Source organism: Carassius gibelio, chromosome A8 (genome assembly GCF_023724105.1).
Source record: "Carassius gibelio isolate Cgi1373 ecotype wild population from Czech Republic chromosome A8, carGib1.2-hapl.c, whole genome shotgun sequence".
NCBI classification, from domain to species: domain Eukaryota; kingdom Metazoa; phylum Chordata; class Actinopteri; order Cypriniformes; family Cyprinidae; genus Carassius; species Carassius gibelio.
This window is the reverse complement of record NC_068378.1, coordinates 6,293,320-6,315,077: the sequence shown is the minus strand read 5'-3', so window position 1 is coordinate 6,315,077 and position 21,758 is coordinate 6,293,320. Positions and strand designations below refer to the sequence as shown.

The 21,758-nt window shown below is 38.2% G+C and overlaps 1 protein-coding gene across 4 annotated transcripts in view; it reads right to left on the bottom strand.

Moving 5' to 3' along the window:
• LOC128018258 (dynamin-1-like protein) overlaps nt 1–20,473 on the bottom strand; it is a 36,237-nt gene extending 15,764 nt beyond the window's left edge. For 2 of the 4 annotated variants that reach the window (XM_052603663.1, XM_052603660.1), the window contains exons 1-11: nt 20,308–20,473; nt 19,299–19,400; nt 18,986–19,127; nt 18,061–18,099; nt 17,594–17,640; nt 17,442–17,510; nt 17,275–17,361; nt 15,846–16,008; nt 15,633–15,753; nt 6,121–6,459; nt 1,102–1,222 (exon numbers count right to left, since the gene is read on the bottom strand). In XM_052603663.1, the coding sequence (XP_052459623.1) occupies nt 1,102–1,222; nt 6,121–6,459; nt 15,633–15,753; nt 15,846–16,008; nt 17,275–17,361; nt 17,442–17,510; nt 17,594–17,640; nt 18,061–18,099; nt 18,986–19,127; nt 19,299–19,400 (1,230 nt within the window). In that variant the 5' untranslated portion in view covers nt 20,308–20,473. The remainder of the gene's footprint in view (nt 1–1,101; nt 1,223–6,120; nt 6,460–15,632; nt 15,754–15,845; nt 16,009–17,274; nt 17,362–17,441; nt 17,511–17,593; nt 17,641–18,060; nt 18,100–18,985; nt 19,128–19,298; nt 19,401–20,307) is intronic. The other 2 variants (XM_052603664.1, XM_052603661.1) reach the window with 1 other exon arrangement.
• Between the last annotated feature and the right edge of the window lie 1,285 nt (nt 20,474–21,758).

The following is a 21,758-nucleotide window of genomic DNA, read 5'->3' as shown; positions in this document are numbered from 1 at the left end:
CGTCCTCCCCATTATAAACGAGCCATTTATTTAATCAAGCTCTAAATACAGCTCGTTCTGGATCCATGGTAAGAAGTGACGTCACGGTGCGAAGTGACGTTCCAACCATTTGCATATGACCGCCTCCAGCACAAGACAACTACGCTCATTTCGGATCGTTGTCGCGCTGCGCGCCTCACAAGTGTTCAGTCGACGGACAGCGAGTGGGTCTGTGTACAGGAAAATTACAATGCCACGCAGATGTGCTGTTCCTGGCTGTGGACAAACAACATCTTTGAATACGCTGCCGAAAGATCCTGACGTCAGGGAAAAATGGATGCAGTTTATTTGTATAAGAGAATCTTGAAAATATGTCGCCTTTCTAGTAGGCCTACATGTAATAGAAGATTAAAAATGTTGCCTTATCAATGCTGCATCTTCAAATATGGCCTGTGCATGCATTTTTGTCCGCAGTACACCCTATCATTTCATTGAAATTAGGTAAATAATGTTGAACTGTTAGCATATTAAACTATAGAATAATTATGCAACAATAAACCGTTTTCAAGTGTCTCGGGTTACAATTTTTTTATTAATTCAAAATAGTTTCACTTTCCATGTGGACACGGGCTGATCCAGTCTTCGTTGTTGTGGTGATGGTTCATTTTCCTCTGATTCCTCATCTGATTCCGGCTCAAACATATAAGGTTTTATCATTGCAAGAGCCATCGCTTCGAATGCATCACTCGCTACTAAACAGTTACGCTCAATCCGCAAATGTTCCGTCAAATGTCGTTAGCCAATCATAACAGTGGGCGTTAACACTGAACTCTTAAAGGGGAAACAACCCAAAACAGACTGTTTGAATCAAAGGATGAGAAACAGGGTGGGAAAATGTCATAATTCACTACATTTTAAAAGTTTTTTTTTTTTTTAACTATAGTAATACTATAATTGCACCTAGGGGACCATAATAATAAAATAAAAAAACCCATGTCATGACCCCTTTAAGAAAGTGAGAAAAGGAAGTTGAGAAGATCCACAAAGGTTTTCAAAAAGTACTGTATATGCTTATCTGTACAAACACACACACATGCATGTATAAACATGTAAATATTATACCGTAGCGTTTCGAATAGCTGTGAGAATGTCTAGCTCAGTGAGTCCTCCAAGTGGGTCAATAGACTGCAGAGTTCTTCCAAACGTCTCGTGGAATATGTAACAGATACGAGCTCCTCCACACCTACAATTAACAAATGCACACACAGTCAGTCAGTCAATCCACAAAATGTTTAAATCATGTAGTACTTTTGGGATTCACAGGCACATTGGCACATTCACACAGGCCTGCAGTCGTACCCAACCGTCCAGCCAGAAAATGTCAATACGAGGCACTTAATTAATCGATAGCAGCTGTGGGCTTAGCCAGATATGAGAGATGAACAGCATTTCATCCAGCAGTGAACAGGGTGTGAATAAGGAGCTGGGCAGACTCGCCGATTCTCTGCCTGTCAGATTCAGCCAAGCAGACAAAGTAAACATGGTGTTGCTTGATATCTGTCATGAGTTTCGGTGTGAAAATGACAGACTGAGACGCTGCTGAAGTCACAGAAAAAACGATTTAGCAGGAATGTAGTCTTGGTAATGACAGGATGTCAAACTCAATAGCATGGTGAAAGAAGGCAGACTTTAGTAAGTGGGTCCACAAATAACCGTTATGACCCGTTCTTTGACTGTTTAATGATTATTGTGCTCAAAAATGGCAAGAGCTTTCTAAGTTCACAAGTTCAAACCTAATTGGCTGGCTTTACTAAACTTTTAATTAGAGCTGTGTGATATTGAAGAAAAATGCGAAAGAATGCAAAATAATGCGATATTCAAGATGCGATAAAATATTTACTTGATCAAATTATTATCAAACTAAATTGTATTAAATTATATCCAAAAATGTATATAACTAACATATCTTTCACATTATTTCAGTAAAAAGAAAGCATCATTACAACTTCTGATAATGAACTGCTCTGTTTTATTGTTACAAATCAGACATTGTTAAAGCCTTAAGCTATGGATTAGGTTCGGGAACAGGGACTGATTCACCTGTGTCTGAAGATTCACTCATAAAAATCACTCATTTATCGCAAACCATTGCGATACCATAACACTGCTTTTAATTGGGATTCCTGCTTTCTGAAATCAAGTTTAAAGGGATAGTTCACCTAAATAATCTGCCATTGTTTACTCACCGTCCATTTGATCTAATCCTGTATGTTTTTTCTTTTGCTGAAAACAAAAGAAGATATTCTGAAGAATGTTGGTATCCAAAGAGTTGACCGTAGCCACTGATTTCCAATGTAGGGAAAAAAATACTATGGAAATCAATGGCTACCAACAGCTTTTCGGTGGAGGGTGAGTAGAGGTATGATGAAGATATGAAAGACCTTTTTTTTCTGCTGTGTGAAGCATTACATAAATGGGCAAAAACTAATTTGTGGGGGTATTTTTATTCAGATTGAATATACTCCATGTTAGCTTGTTTATTGTCCACATGTCATACTCACAAAAGACCAGTGGGCCGATACGCATTGGTGTTTTATGCTTTAGCCCTTTTAAACAATAAAGGCTTTTTAACTTTGCATCCTACTGAGTGCCTGGACCTGGATATTTTCCAAATTCTTTTTCATGAACAGTTTACCCTTTCATGAGCACCAGAGGATACAAGGGATACCAGCAGCGCTCCAGTTCCCCTATGTTCAATCTAATGAGGATCATTTAGGGTGACTCTGGACAGAAGCAGCTCCGTTTTACTTTTGAACGTGGAGGACCAGCTATAAGATCAACATGGCCACAATCTTTCTCCTACACCAAGGACGAGGGTGAAGCTATCATTGTAGAAGACACTCTTCTAGCAGTGGATTTTGATCAGGAACATGTACAAGGGACAGATACACGTAAGCTGTACATTGATCTTCAAACACTTTCTGAAAAAGAGGTAAAGCTGAATCTTCATATTATCACCTTATCTGACTGTTGGAGGCAGGACATGATTCCAAGAGGTTTGAGACTTAATACATTTCCCTCATTTGGTTATGATAATGTGGATTTCAAAGATAAAGTGGTAGACACCATTCTCGACCACCACCAATCACAAGGAGCCAGTTGAAGTATCGGCAGTAATCAATATTTCAGACCTCCCCCTCTCTAATGACTGCGTCTCTGTCTTGTCCAAGGGTCTCTCATTTTCTCCTACAAATTCAGGTAGACCATTTGACACCAAAGTGGACCTCTATCGATTTTACAGGAGTTTACATTTGAAGGTCGCAGAACGCACTGGGTACAGCAACCTTCTCAACCACCACGGTAAACTCTTCATTTCGGCCTAAGTCTACCTCTTCACCTTGTACTAAAATTTCCCACATTGACTACCTTCACTAAAAGAGTGTCCTATGAAGTTGAAAAGCTTTACAGTAAACAAAAAAAGGTCACACAGCATTATCTAGATAAAACTCAGTACTACTCAAAGCCCTCATCCAATCCAATGGACACTGTGAGAAGAGAGCTGGAGCAATTGCTAAATGAGGCAAAATCACATAATCGGATTACTATGAATGAATATACGTTTTTGCTCTGTCAACACCCACATTTTTCTTCTTTTTATATGCTCCCCAAAGTCCATAAGGATCTGGAAAATCCACCTGGTAGAACGATAATAACTGAACCTGCATCTAAGTATGTGGATTATTTCATCAAGCCATTTGTTACAGATTTGCCCTCCTATATTCAGGATACTACACCGGTTTTAAAGAAAATTTAGCAAATATGTAACATAGGCTCCTGTATCATGGCCACAATGGATGTGGAGTCTTTGTATAGCAATATTGTACATGGCGAGGGTCTAGAGGCTTTAAAACACTATCTGTCATCCAGACCTGAACATGTGATGCCTCCCAGTGACTTTAGTGTGACTTATTGAGTGGACTTTAAAGAACAACATATTTCTCTTTCAAGATAAACTGTATAGACAAGAAAAGGGGACTGCAATGGGTGCATGTTTTGCTCCCAATTATGCCAATTTGTTTTTAGGCTTGTGGGAGGAACGCTATTTATTTTCCCAAGATGACCCTTTTAAGGATAAAATATTGTGGTGGGGTAGATATATTGATGATGTTACTCTGATGTTCTCAGGTTCAAAAAAAGAACTTGTAGACTGGCCAAACATTATATAGACACAAAACATGAAAGGGATTTGAACTTACGAGTAGTGGGTATTGAGGCTATTCGTCTTGATGCCAGGGGTGGGGATATAATCAAACGCCTTAAACAGAGGGAGACATTGGATTTATTCCTTGAAGGCCACTAATCATCCAGGTCTCAATGAAGATTTCAACCTTTCGCCATTTTTATAATTCTTATAATTGTTTTGTCTCTATAGGGACAGTATATTGTTTTTTGAATACGACAGACCCATTTTGCTATTTTTGTACACTATTCATGTTGTTTTATAACCATCTTAATTGACAATTATGATGTTTATCTGGTTTATTTACCTTTGGAGTATATTGTGTGGAGTACACTGGATATTTTCAGTAGTGTCATTCCTGTTCTTCCACTTGGAGATGTCTCACTGGGTCCTGTTCGGTTTAACCTTAGGTATCAGACATGATCTGAACTATTGCCTCTAGTGGCAAAGAAATTGTGTTGCAAGTGCCAGAGTGGCACACCTGAAATCAATGCAACTATAAGTATGGCTTGATTCTGTTTGTTTGTTACCAACACCCTGATGAAGGCCAGTGGGCCGATACGCATTGGTGTTTTATGCTTTATACCTTTTAAACAATAAAGGCTTTTTAACTTTTGCATCCTACTGAGTGCCTGGACCTGGATTTTTTCCAAATTCTTTTTCATGAACAGTTTACCCTTCCATGAGCACCAGAGGATACAAGGTATACCAGCAGCGCTCCAGTTCCCCTTTGTACACAAAAGACCATGTTTGTAATGACAGATCAAGAGCTGTAGTTCTGACTATCTGAGTTTGCGATCCTGATTGCCAATGTTAGTTTGAACTGTGGCTGAAATGATTACTCAACATTATTGACAACATTGTCAATAAAAAATTTCAACAAATATTTTTGTTGTTGAATAGTCACTGCGATAATGCAGTTTGACAAGTGTCATTCAGTGTAATTATGTAATTCAGCCCTCCTGCCTGTAATCCAAAAGAAGACAAGCCAGTAGAGTGCAGGAAAGCTTTACAAAATTACAAACAAATGATGATGTCATGTGTAAAGACCCCAACAGACTCAAGACGATGTTCTTTTTTGTTTTTTTGCTCAGGGGTAAAAAGAAGTTTGATATACACAAGCAGCAGTTTACTGTTAGAGAACATCCTGTCGCTGCTGAGAGCGATGTTAAGAATATGGAAATACTGAATGTGCTAGGCATTTGCCTCTCAATAACAAAATAAACACACGAAAAGCATGGACCTGTGGGAAAACAGCAGTTAAGAAAGCATCTGATCATAGCGATGTGGATGATTGTCTTTCAAGCATTATGTAAATATATATACACATTTTTATTTATACGACTGTACAGTAAATAATGCATAAATCTGTTATTATGTCTGTTCTCGGGTCATATATGTATGTATGAATGTACCAATAGCTGCTAAAAAAAAAAAACACACACTAATATAGCAAATTCTGATTAAACATGAAATACAGCATCAGTGTCACTTTCAGTTAGAATTACAACTTAATTTCCTGCTATAAAACAGCTCTCTATGAATATGTATAGAATATCCATCACTCAATATTTTAACAAACTGCAAAAGCTAAATAATCGATCAAAGCCTAAGCAATAACCAGCAAAATAATCAATGATTAGTCAATTAATCACTCTAATAACTGTTTGATTAATCGATTTTCAAAATAATTTTTTGAAATAGATTGAATTATGGTTTTGGAAAATCATTGAAACTGTGTTGGTACCAATGGAATTTGATGCTTTTGGGAAATGCACAGGTTATTAATTCTGCATACTGTTTGAGAACTATCCCTTTAATGTGAAAAGACCTTTAGAGGAAATTAGAAAAACAATATTTTGCAGAAAAACGTCCTACAGCATTTCGGTTTAGTTACTCACAATTCAGAGGTCTGGATGTGCCGGGCAGTGCCTTCGATGGTGTTGCAGTAGTCACTGGCAAACTTGGTAACGATCTGCAGTAAGGTGGCGCTGTGATCTTCCACAGGCTGGCCGTAGCTGTTGAGTCGGGACTGGTACTGCGCCGTGAGCACTGTGACTCGCGTCTTGAGCTCTGGGAGACAGTCTCTGATGTGATGCATGAGCAGTCGGCTCAGGGTGCGAGCCAGGTAGCGGGAGCCGCAGCGGGAGGCTAATGACGGGTAATAGCGCTGCAGGAATGCCTGCTCGTCTTTGCAGGAGTCGGAAAGACTCTTTTGGGTGTTCAAGTCATGTTGGCTCCTGGTGGAGTAGAAAAAAGCGATTATAGGATTGGAGAGTAAAAAGTGGATCAAAGCCTGAGAAGAAGTAGGAAGGCACCAGAGCCCATCCAAATTCACTGTCTGCACAACATCATGTCTGATAGGAGGCTTTCATCTAGTAGGTTTTAGGCACTATCTATTGCTTCTTATAATATCCCATAATCCTCTGTGTGTGATTCAGTTAAACATAAAAATGGCATCTTTTTACTAGGTTATCTCTAAAGCTGCTTTCAATTTGTTCTAGGTCATTAAACTTGATGTTATGCAGCCTTGGTCTCTTCCTTTGAAGAAACAGGAACATTTCAAAGGAATCTTTCAAGAAATAAAAAAATAAATAAAAGATAAATTATTGTATATAAAATAGAAAATAGAAAAACACAATGACTGTGAAATTATTGACTGGGCAGCAATGCTTTTGTATAGTTTTTGAGTCTCTTATGCTCATTGAAGCTGCATTTATTTAATCAAATTTACAGTAAAACAGTAATACTGTGGAAAAATGTTTTCTATTGCATTATTTATTCCAGTTTTCAGCATCATTCCTCCAGTCTTCAGTGTCACATGATCCTTCAGAAATCATTCTTATATGCAGATTTGCTGGTCAAGAAACATTTCAGATTTTTATCGATCTTGAAACAGTTGCGCTGCTTCATATTTTTGTGCAAACTGTGATTGCCATTTTTTCAGAATTTTTTGTGATGAATAGTAAGTTCAAAGCAAAATTTAAAACATAAATCTTTTATCAAATTTTGAATGTCTTTAATGCCACTTTTGGTCAATTTAATGCATCCATGTTGAATAAAAGTAGTAAATTATTTTAAAAAACCTTACTGACCTCAAACTTTTGAATGGCAGTGTATATGAATGGCGGTTGAAGGGGTCAAAAAAGAGGCAATTTTAGAGGCAGCAAGTTATTACTTTTTTTTCTTTGGAAAAAAGTCCACATGGTCATTCATAATAAGACCAAGCAGGCTCAGTAAGCCAGAAAATCGAGTTACTATTGATTTTATGTTGACTTTAAATATAGAGATTGCTGAAATCATTAGGCATGAATTGTTAATTGAAAAAAGGGCTTCACTCTGACAAAAGTGTCTTTAGCTCTTTCATTAGAGTCGCAGAGAATTTCTAAATTATTCTGCAGTGCATGCTTTTACAGGACAGAGCTAAACTGAAAATTGTTAGTTTACTGCCCACTACTGGAAAAAAGCAGCTTCTACCTTTGCTTCTGTCAACAAAGTCTCAAGCATGCGCACATGCTAACTAGGAATGAAAACCACATTTATACATTTTCTAAAGAAAACGTGTTGTGAATGGTTGCTGGGACATTGCTAGGTGGTTGCTAGGGTGTTTCGGGTGGGTTTGGTGTATTTGCTTATGGCAGGGTTTCTACAAATTTTCCATTTCAAAATGGAAACACCAAACTCAAGTTCAATCCACAGCATTTTATTACAATTGCAATGCTAAACTATTAATTTAATGGATTACGTTTGATATGGCTTTTACACTCACTACTACATACACTGAAAATATAAAAAATTCATAATACTGTCATTTCATTATAATAATGTTTGTTACACTATTTATTTCATGATAAAGAGCAGACAGTAACCTCACTCGTAAAGTATTGCCTATATAAAAATATTTTACATTCTTTTCAGCATTACATAGTAGTCATCTGTAATCAATAAGGCAGTCATCTGTATGTATATTAGCTTTCTCAAAGTGATAATGTGCTTACGTGTAGAGAAGAAACCAAAACGCCATGACCTGTATATAAACATAGTATATAAACCGTTTGATACTGTAATCATGGTTTGTTGTTGCATGAAAACCAAACAGCACTAGGGATGGGTACCGAAACCCGGTATTAAACTGGCCCCGGGGCTAAATTATGAAAGACCGTAGTATCAGTAAGATCTGACGGTATCGGTTCTGCTGTCGGTACTGGAGGAAAAAAATAATGTACTATGCATTTTTGCTTAATAATGTTGTCGTGCACATTTAATCTCGCCAAACATGTGCGATCATATTAAGACGTTTGTCCGTGAGATCTGCGTGAACTCTCATGCGCGCTGCAGAGGCTGCCTGTCGGTCACACACACACACACACACACCACAACGAGCGCACGTACATGCATTAACTGTACGTAAACTTCTGCTTAATAATAAAGAGTGACGATGGCGAAAAGATTTGCTTAATGTTATCGTGCACATTTTATCTTACCAAACATTTCTAATTTGCGATATTATTAAGACGTTTGTCTGTGAGATCTGCAAGAACTCGCATGCGCGCCACGGAGGCTGTCTGTCAGACACACACACAAACAACGAGAACGAGCGCGGTACACGCATAACAGTACGAGAACTCCCGCTTAGTGACGAACGCGGAGAGAGCAAAACGTTCCAAAGTGTGGTTATACTTCACTAGAGTTAATGCTGAAAACCCTCGTTGTCATAAGCGCAAAACAATATTTGCATGTAAGGGCGGAAACACAAGCAATCTGTCAAAGCATCTTTCAAAAGTGCATTATGTGTATCGACTGCCTAGCTAGCTCGTCTCTGGTAGTTGCCCCATCTACGTCAGGTATGTATGCTAAAATCATGTTGAATTTTTGGGGAAAATGAGAATGAAATCAACATATTTTCTTGATTTCTCTTGATTTTCTTGTTTTTAAAATTCCAAATAAGGAAAAATCAGTATGTAAATGTAAACATTTATTTGGCTAACTTAAATGCACAGCACCTCAAGTTAGTTTACAAAATAGCCAATTGCCACATTTTGCAACCTTTTTATTATTATATATATATATATATACACACACACACACACACAAAACACAAAGTACCGATAAGAATACTGTTACAGTACCGGACCGTTAAGCAGTACCGGTAAGAGTAGTAATACCGTTAAAACCTTAACGATACCCATTCTTAAACAGCACAGAGGGAACTTGTTTACAGACTGGTTAAAAAAGATCACACACTCACTTTATCTGTTGTTGGTTTAAGGTACTCACACTCGTTCATTTAATAAAGTTGAAGAAAAACTGTTTTGAGCAGGGCAGAGAAACACCTTGAACTCACTCAGGAATGTTACAGGAATAGTTCACTCAAAAACGAACATTTGCAGAATACTTACACACCCTCAGGTCATCCAAGATGCAGATGAGCTTGTTTGTTCACTGTTACAGATTTGGAGAAATGTAGCATTACATCACTTGCTCACCAGTGGATGCTCTGCAGTGAATGGGTGCCGTCAGAATGAGAGTCCATACAGCTGATAAAAACATCACAATAACTATAATCCAATGACTTGTGAAGTGAAAAGCTGCATGTTTGTAAGAAACTAATCCATCATTAAGAGGTTTTTAATATAATACCATTGCTTCTGAATAAAATGTGAGTCCATAATCCATAACAAAGCTTCCTCCAGCATAAAAAGTACATCCTCTGTTGTCCTTTTACATAAAAATCCACCCACATCTTTGTTTAGGATTTTATTTTTTATTTTATTTTTTGGACTGTGCTTGACTTGTGCATATTTCTCTCCTGATTCAGAAAAGAAGATTTTTTTACACTGGGAGAAAGCAATTTTATGGATTGAGAGAATTTGTTTTAGTTTGGAACTCACAGTTTAAAGTTAAAACATCTCCTATAAAAAACTTCATAAGATTACTTGATGGACTGAAGTCATGTAGATTACATGTGGATTTTTGTGATGTTTTATCTGTTTCATTTTTGGGTGAACTATTCCTTTAAACGATCCCTAAAAAAATCCCAAAACTTGGCTGCCAGATCCAAATGCCATGATCAACACTCAGTCCCTCCAGAAAAACGCGATTATGCGATCGCCTGATTTAATGCATAATCAGCCAAAGGCCGCATATTTATGCGGGGTCGCATTTTTTCAAATATGCCGCTCTTTTTCCACATAAATTGCCGATTTCAGAAAGCAAAATATGCGGGGCTAGCATGATTTCATAATCCCTGTATTTTCGTTGCAAAAAACTCACATATGTATTAGCAGAAAGTTGAAAAATGTTGTGTTTACTTCACACAAGTAAAGCGCCATTTTCCCCCTATTGCCATGGGAACCTTATGAAGTGACGTAATTACGTGACGTGAACATCATCTGCAAACCCCGCGGTGAAACCAGTGAAACTTGAAGCACGCAAATCATTCTTATTTGCCAACAAAAATAAGTGCAAAAAAATGCACGAAGCAGTTTCCCGATTTGTTACATGAACTTACGAAAACTGCAACACTCCAACACTCCATTCCATTGCATTTTTTTAAAAAACATGCCGCAAAATCAAGGTTTTTTGCCCGCAACAATCACAAAAAAAAAAATCTGTGTTTTTCTGGAGGGACTGAACACTCTGCTTGTATGTTTTTCTTTTTTATTTTTTAGAAATTTTAGAGTGTACATTTTAGAACCCAGAATACAGGCAGTAGTCCATATCCATACTCCTCTCCATATCCTAGAATATCCAGAATTTTTCATACACGAAACTCTGTAACTGGCCCGAGTATTAATGATATTGCAGTCTCTAGATACGGCACAGGTTTTTCCTTCAGTCTGAGTTATGCCTGATTCATCCACCAGTCAAGTCAGATCTCTCTTCAATAACACATGATTTGAGGAATCATTTATGTCCGTTGCACAAATGGTGCTGGGCTAGATCCATGCTACATTTAATATTTAAGGTTAGGGATTAGTTTGAGCTACTACTGATAAAACGACTGACCAATATATTTCACCGAACATGTCTTATATTTGCTGCCTGTGCTTGTTTTCCATAAACTCTCTCATAGGAAATCTTCTGTTGGACGACTCATTGTTGAATCCTCAAAGCGAGCGTAGGTTAAAACTGAAGAGACGATGGCCCACAGCTATGTCTGATTAACTTAACGAGAGTCAAGAAATGAAAAGTGTCACTGCAGTTCTTCTCCCCAATTAAACAGCCTCCTGTATTTGTACAGGCCCTAAAGGACATGCTTAAGCCAAAGCTGAATAAACCAGTGATTTATCTCAAACGCGGCTCTGCGTTAGCTGATAGTGGGAAGACATGGTACCCTTGGGTGCTAGTGCTTGAATAGACGGCGGGAGAAGAGAGGATAACAGCGTAGGGAATATTACAGTCACTGCTGCTTAGGGTTATGATAGAGGAACTCGAAATGTACAAAAATTATACTGGGGCTTTTTCACATAGTTGATTAAGTTTCTACCGTATTCAAAAGGGCAGTGTGCAGCACTTCTGTAGCACTTTATTTTTTCCCTGAAGTCCACTTAAAATTTTATTCAAGGTTTCATGTGCTTGTTGTGATGTAGTTTTACATGGTCATTTTCCACCCTCTCACTGAACCTTATGCTTAAACAGGCTGTTTTTGCTGCTGTGCCTCTAAGCATTTCATATGTAAATGAGTTCTGTAATGATCTATTCTGCCTCATGAGAAAAAAAAGAAAAAAACAGACTCTGCACTTTTGCAAAATGTGAATTACTTTGCTGCAGGTCAAAATCGGTGCAGTTTCGAGGTGAAATGACCACCTGCTTTGCTAAAAGAGCTAGAGGAGATCTATGATTTTTGCTTTACGAGCACTTACACCATCAAGTTGCACAGAAAAACTTAGCAAAGTCAAAGTTCAGAGGTATTTCATTATTTAAATTGAAAAATATATATATTATTAATTTTTTTTTTTTTTTTTAGGTAGGACATTTTTTAAGAACGTTTTAAGCAAGGACACATTAAATTGATTTAAAAGTGACAGTAAAAACAAATATTGTAAATTTCCAATAAATACTGTTATTTTGTTAGTTATATACTGTTATTTTATGTTAGTTTCATTAGTTACATACTGTATTTTTTTATTAATGCAGCTTTGGTAAGAATAAAAAACTTTCAAAAATATTAGTAAATATTAAATAAATGTAATTGTTAATAATAACGACCTCAAACTTTTGAACAATTGTTTTTTCTGTATCTGACTTTTCTATAAATATTATTATTAACAGTAATAATTTAATAATATATTAAATTCATATTAAACAGCTGAAATATATTAAAATACAGTGGACTGAAAATACAAATACTCCCATTTCTTGAGGATATTTAAATCACAATTTTAAAGTAGGAAACACGTACATGATATAAAGTGTCCCCTTTCAGTCGGTCACTCTAGACGTCTCGTCAGTGACCGACAAACTGAGATCTTGCTTCGACAATTGCTGCAGCTGAACACAGCATGAGCATAAAAAGGCAGCAGGTGCGATGCATACCATCTTTTCATTTCAGAGCCAACGACAACATAGTTCTGCTCCATCCAAGTCTCTTCAGTGAGCTAAGAGTTCAATACGCTCTTCAAAGCTTCTGGTTTTGGTGGTAGAGCGCTTCAGGGTTGCACATTTCAGGCTGCACTACCCCCTGCTTTGGTGCAAGCGGCCATTCCCATGCACCTCAGCACTAAAAGAGCATTTCCCTGAAAGAGTAATTTCTCTGAAAGAGCTCACACAGGTGTGTCTTTATATAAAGACAACAGATTGTCTTTTTAAAGATGCCATTTCACCATGTGTTTCTGGATGCGGTCGTTACCTGGCAACGGGTGATGGATCGCTGCCTTATGTGTCTGGGCATTAATCACGCTAAGATGGCATTTGTGAATGAGTCATGTTCCCATTGAAGGAAGATGACCATCTCAGAGCTGCGGGCCAGGCTCTGTTTCCTCAAAAAAAGAGGGCAGAGCTCCGTTGCCTCTGCCACGATCTAGTGCTTGCAGAGGGCTATTTCCAGCAGTAGCCCAAGTGGTATGAGGATTACAGTGGTGGCAAACCCCTCAGGGAACCAACCCTCGGGGGACCATCGCTCCTCTAGCCCTTCGAAACCAGCCCTCTTCAAAGAGTGTTCCAGTGGTATCCTCCAGACGACCGGATGTCGATCACTGCATCGGAGGGAGAGCTATCTGGAGAGAAAGGTTTGGCTGCGCTGCCACCCTCCAGGGTGGTGGCAAGGTGTGAATCGGATCCAGAAATTTTGGCTATGCTTTTCCGGGCCACTGAGAGGGTAGGGAGGTGCAATAGCAGCTCACCAGGTCATGGGTGGCACCTTTTACTGCTGGAAACCGATATCCTGGTTCCAGAGGAGGAGATTATGTGACCTCATGTGATCATGTGGCAGTGCACAGAAAGTCCTTCGCTCTGCTCACTCTGTCAAATATTCTACAATCCTGATAGTGAATTTCGAACTACTCTCTTATCTATTCCATCATGAGTACTTCAAAGGTCAAGGACAATCAGAAAAGAGTGATTAAACATCACCAATAAAGGAAAAATTCAAAGATTCCGCCATCACCAAAGAGGATCTTGACAGCACCATTGCTAATGGTATCAAGCTAGCACTTAGTGCAGTAAAGTACTTTGGATTCAGTTGTGGCCTCGACAGTAAGAGATGCGATAAGACTCTGTACTGACCCCAGCATTGCATGACCTACCTATGGATACAAACAGTCAACAACTCTGTAAAAAAGCGAAAAGCAAAAGTTGAAAAACTAGCCGTCACCGCGAAACAGACACACGACCGGTCGATTCCGTTCAAGCAGCTACACGCGGGAGGATAGGAGGACAATCGGAAACCTGGGAAAGCAGCTAGAACAACTTACAGATGAAGTAACAAACATGAAAGATAGGAGCAGGAGAAAAAATGTGCGATTGATGGAGTTGCCAGAGGGGGCCAGAGGGGGCATCTTTCCAAGTGGATTCCTGCATTGAAAGTATGTGATACTGAGATTGTGTTTATGATGGAAAAAAAGTAACTCTGAGCAGCTGCGTACTCTTATCTTTTGTGCTGAGATGGCAATCCTGAAGGGTGCATGACAGGCATACCCGTTAAAATATATGCAGGATAATGTCATGCTGCTGTTTTTTCCTGACTTCAGTTCAGCCACATCTGCCAGGAGAAGGAACCTCAACCAAGTCCTTAGCACTGGGTCTGAAGACGTTTATCACCTATCCGGCAATAACTGAACTATGTGTCTGCCATTTTCAATTGGGTTACAATGACCTCCAATTGTCCATATGCAGCTAAACGGATGTTCATATGTGTATTTGTTCCCGAGACCTCCTCCGGAAAGGATGGGGCTTCTGCATCCCTGTTCTAAGTGGAATGGGTAAATTTTTCCAGTGTTATCTAATCTCGCTAAGTGTTTTTAGTGCTATGACAACAGTGATTGGTCTTCTTTTTGCGAGCCCTGGTCTCGCACAGGGCACTGGAAGGGGCAGCATCCATAACACTTTGGCAGAGGATCCCAATTCGTCAGTCACCAATGTAATTTCGAGAGTTACCGGCTGAAAGAGAACGTCTCAGTTACGTATGTAACCCTTGTTCCCTGAATGGGGGAACGGTGACATCAAGTCCCGTCGCAGCTATTGTACCACCTCTGAACGGCCGGGTCACCAGCTTGACTCCTCAGCAAAAACCTGGCATGCATTGCACCTGCTGCCTTTTAATGCTCAAGCTGTGATCAGCTGCAGCTGGATGCAACAATTGCATGCCAATGTGCATTGGTTCGTTTAGTTAACACTAGAAGTAGATCGGTCTCTCAAAGCGAGATTCCAATTCATCGATCGATAACGTGACGTTTCTGTCCCCTCCTTCAGGGAACAAGGGTTACATATGTAACCGAGACGTTCTCCATATGTTCTTTTACAGCATTATCATTACCATTAAATGTAATGACAATATACAATTGGTATGAAAATATGCTGAAAATTTGAGACTAAATAAATAAATCCCATGCTGGAAATCCCCAATCCCATTTACGTAAAAAGCTGTTGAGTAACAAATCTGCATTTTGGTGGATAATAAAAGACACGGAGTGTGTGCCTGCAATTATGTGTTAAAGCAGTGGGTTAGTTTATTTGCTTTATAAACTTTGTGTGATTGTGTTGACAACTTGTTTACAGCGCATTATTTTTAATGTGTTTACTGCCCTTATGAATAGAAGGTTGAGTGAGAATTTGTAGCTTTACTGCCGAATAGCTAAAATGTTTTAAAAAGTGAGACTGGCTTGGTTTGGCTTTCTAATGCTCAAGTGTCAAGCTACACCCGTGTTATGACATTTAAAATCCAGATAGGGTAAGAGGTAATATGGTAACTGACCTGTTAACCACACCAATAATGCCCAGTCTCACGGGTATAACCCGCCCCAACAGCACCTCCAGAGCATCTGTCCCCGCGTCCATCAAATCAAGCTTACTGACCACCAGCAGCGTCCTGCGACCTGAGGGTACACAGTCAATGAATACACTCCCTTCCCACAGTCCCAATCGAAATGTACTAATGACATCTGGACAATCTCTGCATGTCGCTCACCATCTGGGTCCACATCTCGTGCCAGTTTAAGGGCATCCGATGTGGCGAGGTCAGAGTTTGCAGGAGAAACACACAGGATGAGGGAGTTGGGGTTGGAGATGTATGACAGAATCATCTCTTGGACTTGAGTCTCAATATCTTCAGGCTGATCACCAACCGGGACCTACTCAAGAAAAGATCACATCAAATTGAGCACACCTTCTGATGTTCATTCATGTTTATTTCACGCTATAACCAGCTGCGACATTTATTGCTTGAATTTTGTGATAAAATATTAAAGATTTGAAAGATGAGGCATCGTTTCTTATCAGAAGTAACAAAAGCATGTGAATGTGAATGTATTTTCTTGAGATTAAATATATAGGGCAAAATAATCTTTTTAAAAATATATTTTTAAACTATGTTTTCAAAACATATCTAAATATAATATTTTTGAAAATATATATCCTTTGCTGTGTAGTGTGCTCTGTCTGTTTGAAGTGCATGCATACATTTTCAGCGAAGTCTGTAAAGGTTACAGAGATTCGCTAGATTTCAGGGCTAGCCTTTATGTTAAATGAACATAATAGCATGACTTTCTAAGATCTCCAGATAAGGAGAAAACTGTGACATGCAAGTTATGCACCGAAGAAAACATGTCTCAAATACTTTGCATAGTACACATAATTGTCAAGTCAAGCTTGCTGTTAGAGCATCTTCCCCACACAGATTTCACAACAGGTTTTTAGTTTTTCACAACAAGTTTGTCACACAAATTCACTGCTGAACCATAGAAAGATGCTTAGTTTGAATGTGAATGTGTGTGGGCTGGTGACAAGACAACAGACCTATTATCGCTATTGCATTGAACTTACCCAATCAGAGAGTCATTAAATAATCTCCTTTTGTGTTCCAAAAGATAAGTGTAATTCTAGTTTGGAGTTAACGACAAGAGAACATTCATTTTTGTGTTACTTAATCCCTGAACTAGACATACATAATTGAAGAAGTGATAAATAATTCACAAGTGAATAATACAATCAATTCTCTGATGGAATATATTTGAAACAATTGGCCACATTATTAAGCTTTTGCTATAATCGCTGCTACAAGTTAGGAGTGTTTTCATCACATCCTGTGTTTTTCAGCACTTCGTTTAATTTCATTTCATATTAGGAAAAAAAAGACATTGGACTTGACTTTTGAAGTTCAACAAGATGCATTGCTCAAAATCTTGAAAAGATATTTAATATATACCTAGCACAATGTAAATCAGTTTAATTAAATCTCTAAATCTCATGTAAAACCTGTGCTTAGTCACTTCAATCAGTTAGATGCTGTATTTCTGTCTGTGAGTGGTTTTTTTATCATAATAATAATTTTTTATCCTCAAGAAAATGAGTTTGTTTGTATTACATGTTAAAAGAATAGGTCCAGTCATTGTGGGTACCTTAGTGATGCCAGGCAGGTCAACTAATGTCAGACTGAGTACATTAGGGGAAAAGATCTTCAGGTAAATGGGCTCACGACTGATGCCCTGGGGAGGAAAAAGATCAATTAAAACACAGCCTTAAGATGGAAGCTCAAACTGTATGAAGTGCCATGCTTCCACTGCACCTTATTATTGGTGCTGCGATCCATTTCCTCCTCGATCTCTTTCCGGATTTCACTGAAATCTGTGAAAGTCTGAGCGACGGGAAAACAGCATCCAGGTTAACAAGCTATGAAGTGTTCAGAATGACCTGTTTTTTCTGCAACTTTTTCATTACCTGGTTTTTGCAGTGAAGGAAGGTGCCCCATTCCTCTGCTTTGATACCTTTAGAAGATCGAGAGAGCGAAACACAAGACAACACAAGTCAATATTTATGATAAAGAGCCTAGCAGAAAATTCAGCAGAAACCCTCTTCCCATAAAAGACCTGAACAGAAACGAAAGCTTTTACAGGCTTTGACTGCAAAGTGAACAAAATGTGAAATCAATATTCAACCAGAAATGTTGCAGTGGCCAGATACATTAGTACACAACTGAGAGAGTGAAGCTCAAACGTGCATTTGCTCTGGTCTCAAAGTGCAGGAAGCAGTACCGGACAGATTTAGAAATGAAAACACAACATTTTTGGAAATGGCGTTTGCGAAACGGAAGACGAAGCAAGGGCTGTGGGATGAGAAGCACACCAGAAGAGTGAAATGGACAGATGAATGTTCATGCAGACAAACATTTGTTGAAGAGCAGAGACCTGGATAATTGTTTTGGGTGTTTTGTTTGGCTCCATTTCCTGAGAAAGCGGGAGAACAGCCGAGAGAGCGTTAGGAAGAAACTACTGTAAGTGGATTAGAAACAAATCCACAGAGAGATCAGGATACATCAACAGTGTCAGAGAGCGGATGTTAGAAGGAACATTCCAGGCTCAATATAAGTTAAGCTCTATGTGTGGAAACATTAACCAATAATCACATTTACAGTAATGCACTTACATTAAAAATATGAAACCCAAATTGAAATGGAACATTAATGACATTTATAATGCTATGTTAAGATTTTTGTTTCAAATGAATGCTGTTCTTTCAAACTTTCTTTCTTTTAAAAATGAATCAGCACAACTGTTTTCAACATTGATGATAATAATATGTTTCTTGAGTAGTAAATCAGCATTATTGAATGATTTCTGATGCTGAAAATTCAGCTTTGATTACAAGAATAAATAAATGTTTCAAAAAATATTAAAGTAGAAAAGGTTTCAGCTGTCTTTACTGAATCTTTGCTGAAATAAAATAGTACCAACTTCAAACGTGAGCTTTACTTTAACTAGTAAGCTTTTAACACATGAAATCTTTATGTATTGTGGAGATATTTTTTTGAGATGTTTTTGCATGGAATGTACTAAACCAGAACATTTCTTAAAGATTTTTTACTTGAAGAACACTGAAAAAAATTATTCGTCATACTTCTATTTTAAGGGATGCAAAGCAAGCACTTGTGTGCTGTGTCTTCGGCTGTGTCATAAAGCCTAGTAAGCTGCCTAGATAGTATTTCCTGGCATCACAGTCATTTCAGTGACATCAAAAAATGCTGTTTGGGTTGGAAGACCATCTATTTGTATCTATGTCTGCTGTCGACAGAGTACAGATGTGATAAACCCTTAGAAGAGACACATATGTTACCATTTTCAGGTTTGCGCCTCTCCTCCAGCGGAGGCACGTTCACCAGCTGCAGCACTAGAGGGCGACGAGTCACTATTCCTGAACCTCGGGGAAGAAAGTCTCGTCCAACCAAACTCTCCAGTACTGAACTCTTCCCACTGCTCTGTGGATTCATTTGACCACATGCTTGACTTCACAGAGAAAATACTTGCACTCTGTTTACATGTACACCTGCTTCATGACGTGCATGATGTATTATCACAAAACAAAAGTAAAAATGCATTGCCCTGCATGAAGTCTCAAGTTCAAACCTTGCATATGGTTCACGACTCACCTGTGATCCCACGACTATGATCTGAGGCAGCTGGATGATCTCGGCTCCAAGTGTGAGGAAAACCTCCTGCAGCCTGTTAATGATGGGGATCAGAGTTTCCATCTTTGAAGAGAAAGAAAGATGGAAGCACTGGTTGTGAAGCTGCTATACAGCACTCAAACAACAGATCATAGCTTCATCAACAGAGATGCTTCACACATTATAACAGTGAGATATATATATATATATATATATATATATATATATACAACACATTTTTACAATTGTTTTACAGAAAGAGGTTTTTAATCACTTAACTATAAGTGCATTTTGTATGATCTATTTTATATATTTTAAGAAGTACAGGTCTAAATAAGTATGTTGCTTCTTTTTTGTTACTCTGAATGACAATGGGACATTATTCACCCATATTTTTTATAAAAGTTGATACAAACACACACACACACACACACACACACACACACACACATACACATATATATATATATATATATATATATATATATATATATATATATATATATATATATATAATAAAAGTCTTGATTCACACTTCCATCTGAGCAGAAAGTCTTAAATTCATAAAATTGTGGCAAAGTTTATTCTTAATTCAAGAACATATATCTGCCAATGACAAGATTTGTTAATGTTTAAATCATAAACTCATAAACATATTACATTTATATCAAATACATCTTACGTTTCACATGTAAAAAACACAAGTCTGAAGAACAAACGACCCTGAAAGACACTGATTAGATGTGATTCATTTGTAGTACAAACACACACACACACACACACAAACACACACACACACACACACACGTTCATACGCATAGCTAGTAATTATAAGACCATTTAATTTGATAAAATGAGAATAATTTGGTATTTAATGTTATAGTCATGTTGAATATTTCACTACAGACATCAGCCCTGCAGTGTGACGATACTGACAGCAGAACAAGGTTAACGTTACATGACAGCAGAAACCATAAAACGGGCTACATACCTTACTGTAATGCGATGTGTGTAGCCTTCTACAGAATTACACAATCAGAGGTTTATTACGCTAACTGTCATGCTGGAAATATGGAAAACATAACGTATAGTCAAGGGAAGACCGACATGTTTCGAGGTTTTGATTTTCTGCTCCTCTACAGCACAAGCTGTCAAACTAGACGGATCCGGCGTCAGCTACGATAAATCTGATTGGCTAATGCAGTAATGACGCAAGAGTTTATTTTCATCTTATTGGATAACATACCTATCAATCATAACATGTCATGCCTGGTTTTCCACTCCCCTTTCCAACATCAGGACCCCTTCAATATTATTTCGTCCGTGGACTTCAATCACAGGAGCATATTTGGATTTAGACTTACGAGAAGAAGAAAAAACTAATATTTTAATAACATTTTAAAACATTCGAAGTGTGTCGAAGGATGTTTGTGTAAAATCATGTGACAGATGAAAAAGATAGGAGTTAGGCTTGGTGAGGAATTGAGGAAGTGTGAATGAGTCAGGTGCCTTGTCCAAATACCCACACTTGTGGCCATCTGAAAGCGCGTGCGCGTCATGAAGTAAGTTCGCAAGACTGTCCCAGATCTTAAAATCTCAGATGTTATCTTGACTCGCTGAAAGCTTAAAGAGGTCATATGATAAGATTTAAAGGTTTCATTTCTCTTTGGAGGTTACAAACCTGTTCGTGAATAGATAAGATCATTAAAGTTGCAAAGACTAAAGTCTCAAACCCAAAGAGATATTCTTTATAAAAGTTAAAACTCGACCACGCCCTCCTAAAATGCCTAATTTAAACACACCCCCACATGCCTTCGTCAGGATGTGGCAAGATTTGCATAATGCTGCCCAAATGTTCATGCAAAGAAAGAAGGCTTAACTTTTTTTCTCACTGTAGTATTGTTGCCACCAGCGCCATGTCGTGGAGACGCTGTGTGTTTCATTTCAAAAGCAAAGATACTTTGTTTGGCCTTCCGAAAGAGGACACAACTAGAAATCAAAAAAAAAAAAAAATCTAAGATTACGAGATTAAGTTTGTAATATTTCGAGGATAAAGTTGAAATATTACGAGAATAAAGTCGAAATGTTTCGAGAATGAAGTCAAAATGTTTTGAGAATAAAGTCGTAATATTACGAGAATAAAGTCAAAATGTTTTGAGGATTTAAATAGTAGAAATTAAAGTTAGATTATTTTGAAAGTAGGCCTTTATTGCCCATGAAAATATTCCTGATTGAGAGCACTGGGAGAAGTTGCAGGCCTCCGGGATTGACTTGAATATTGTTGCGTCCGAGCGGCTGCAGCATCTTACCGGGATGAGGAAGAGTCCATTTTAAGGACTCGCGGAAACCGCTTAATATCAAGAATATGATATTAATTAACAGACTGAACAGGAACAACTGTTTATTTTAACATCAGCTCACACAGCCAATCGACTTTCCTTT